General features: G+C 52.2%; 1 protein-coding gene across 1 annotated transcript; it reads left to right on the top strand.

The window, feature by feature from the left end:
* Positions 1-62: 62 nt before the first annotated feature.
* On the top strand, positions 63-2,588 carry PHACADRAFT_80382 (glycoside hydrolase family 3 protein; the record flags this gene model as incomplete). Its single annotated transcript, XM_007403092.1, has 19 exons — positions 63-248; positions 302-356; positions 413-496; positions 551-599; positions 659-811; positions 878-979; positions 1,034-1,081; positions 1,138-1,141; positions 1,194-1,217; positions 1,279-1,327; positions 1,443-1,517; positions 1,585-1,682; positions 1,738-1,778; positions 1,833-1,896; positions 1,953-2,080; positions 2,140-2,271; positions 2,325-2,378; positions 2,438-2,465; positions 2,514-2,588. Coding segments are annotated over 19 exons (1,449 nt in total), but the record flags the coding sequence as incomplete, so codon positions are not given.

Here is a 2,588-nt window from a genome sequence, read left to right as displayed (position 1 = left end):
AATTGAACGCGTGTACGTCGCCACGCAATTCGTGTAAATGATTTCCTCATAGCATCGCAGATTACTACCAGTGTCTACCTGGGGCCGCCACCTCGAGCGTTCTGTCAAGCTCCAGCAGCACTATCGCCAGTCAATCCAGCAGTAGTTCGAGCGGCGGTGGAGCAAGTTCTAGCAGCACAAGCTCAGCTCCGCCGTCCCAGACATCCGTAGCGAACGTCTCCCCGGAATGGGCCACCGCCTACCAAAAGGTCGCCGTACTGTGCTTATGCTGGTTTGACTGTCATTGACCAATAGTATAAAGGCTCAAGCGGCCGTTACTAAGCTCTCAGTGACAGACATGGTCAACCTCGGTACAGGTGTGATAATTTTTTGAGATATTTAAGGAATGTGTCTGGCTGACGGCTCGAGCTAGGCGTCCAATGGCAGAAAGGTCCTTGCGTTGGCAACACTCCTGCTATCTCGTCTATACCTGGTTTCAACGGTCTCTGCCTCCAAGGTATGTGACTCAAGCTTCTCAAAAATGTGTGTCTAATAAGATCACAACGTACAGACAGCCCTGTGGGGGTTCGTTATGCTGACGGCGTCTCCGTTTTCCCTCCGTACGCGTCTAAGTATAGCTGATTCATGGACTGTTGCGCTCACGCTCGGCGACTTCCAGGGAAATCAACGTTGCTGCCACGTGGAACCGCACGCTCATGCAGCAACGCGGAGCAGCCATGGGCGCAGAGTTCAAGGGGAAAGGAGTAAACGTCGGCCTTGGCCCCATGATGAACCTCATGCGTGTACCCGCTGCTGGTCGCAACTGGGAAGGGTGAGCTGTTTAGTCTGTACATCTCTATAACGACGAGGGACTAACCTCTTCTATGTGGTTCTGTAGGGGAGGCGGTGATCCTTACCTCTCCGGCGAAGTCGCATTTGAGACTATTACTGGCATTCAGTCATCCGGTGTGCAAGCTTGTGCGAAACATTTTATCGACAAGTGAGCGTACCGCTCTCTCTGGAGTACTGCGCTTTCTAACATTCGCTGTACTAGCGAACAAGAGCATTTCCGGGATTCGAGCTCGTCCAATGTTGATGACAGGTAAGACTTTCGATGCTGTGAACATGTTGGTGAAGTGGCTGATGTAACATGCGTAGGACGGTGGGCACAAGTTGCATATTCTCCAACTCATGTGGCTTACTCGAAATTGCAGGAACACGAACTTTACGGACATCCGGTAACCGCATTTGTTATATAAGTTTTATTTGTGCCTTTCTGAACCTTACGTTTCACGATAGTTCCTCCGCAGCGTCCAAGCGAACGTAGCAGCTGTGATGTGCAGCTACAGTAAGTCGTGCCCTTCCCGCATATCGCTCAGTGACTCACCAACGTTGTTTTGGATAGATCAAAGTGCGGACACCTGTATTATTGTCAGCCAGACACTGAATGCTGTACCATCTAGTCAACGGTTCTTTTGCCTGCGAAAACGAGCAGACTTTGAGCGGACTGCTCAAGGGAGAGTACGGCTTCCAAGGCTGTGAGTAATGGTTATTAATGTCATTGCATCGTGCTGAAGCTCTGACTCAGATGTTACGTCCGGTGAGCGTATTGTTGTATGGAAACTACAAAATTATGGCCAACCGGACTATCAGACTGGTGGGCTACGCACTCTGGTGCGCCTGCTGTCAACGCAGGACTCGATGTACGTCGAACTGCCGGTCCAGTGGGATATGGGATATGTGCTGAGCTGCTTCTAGATGACGATGCCAGGAGACGAGTCTGAAAATTCCGGGACAACGTAGGCAACCCCTCGGTGATCTATTCGTTTGTGACTTACCAATATCACGTCCAGATACTTTGGACAGAACCTTGTCAATGCTGTAAACAGCGGCGAGGTCTCGCAAGCTAGGATCCAGGTGCGGACAGGTATTCTTAGCCACGGCTAAACCGAGCTCACGATTTGCTTCCACAGGACTTGGCGACTCGTGTCCTCGCAGCATGGTATCTTTTGGGCCAAGATCAGAACTACCCCGCAGTCAACTTCAACTCGTGGAATTCCGGCGAGGGCCAGCACGTCAATGTCTCTGGCGACCACGCGAGGTGCGCTAGCCCGTCCGTCCTAGAGAGATCTTGTAGCGTGACGTTCGCATTATTTGCAGCCTCATCCGGACTATTGGAGCCGCGTCCCAGATCCTCCTGAAGAACACGAACGGGGCTCTCCCCTTGAACAAGCCCAAGTCTATCGGCATCATTGGCAACGACGCAGGATCCAACCCCAGTGGTCCCAATGCGTGAGTCAGCACCTCAAATTCTGTCACATTTGCTGGATAAGCGTTTGCTTTAGCTGTACCGACCGCTCATGTGACGTCGGAATCCTTGCTCTCGGCTGGGGCAGCGGGTGAGTTGGGCCCGACTTCTGAGTACTTCACATCCGCTGACGAACCCGATGAAATACAGGACGGCGAATTTCCCATACCTGGTCGCCGTAAGCGGGATTATGCATTTACTTACTGCCGTGGCTAACATGTCCTAGCCTGTTGACGCGATCACTGCTCGTGCAGCGCAAGACGGGACTGCTGTGTCGTCGTCTCTGAGCGACACAGACCTG

Source organism: Phanerochaete carnosa (genome assembly GCF_000300595.1).
Source record: "Phanerochaete carnosa HHB-10118-sp unplaced genomic scaffold PHACAscaffold_743, whole genome shotgun sequence".
Lineage (NCBI taxonomy): Eukaryota > Fungi > Basidiomycota > Agaricomycetes > Polyporales > Phanerochaetaceae > Phanerochaete > Phanerochaete carnosa.
Note: the sequence above shows the minus strand (reverse complement) of the source record. Positions and strands in the feature narration are given on the sequence as shown.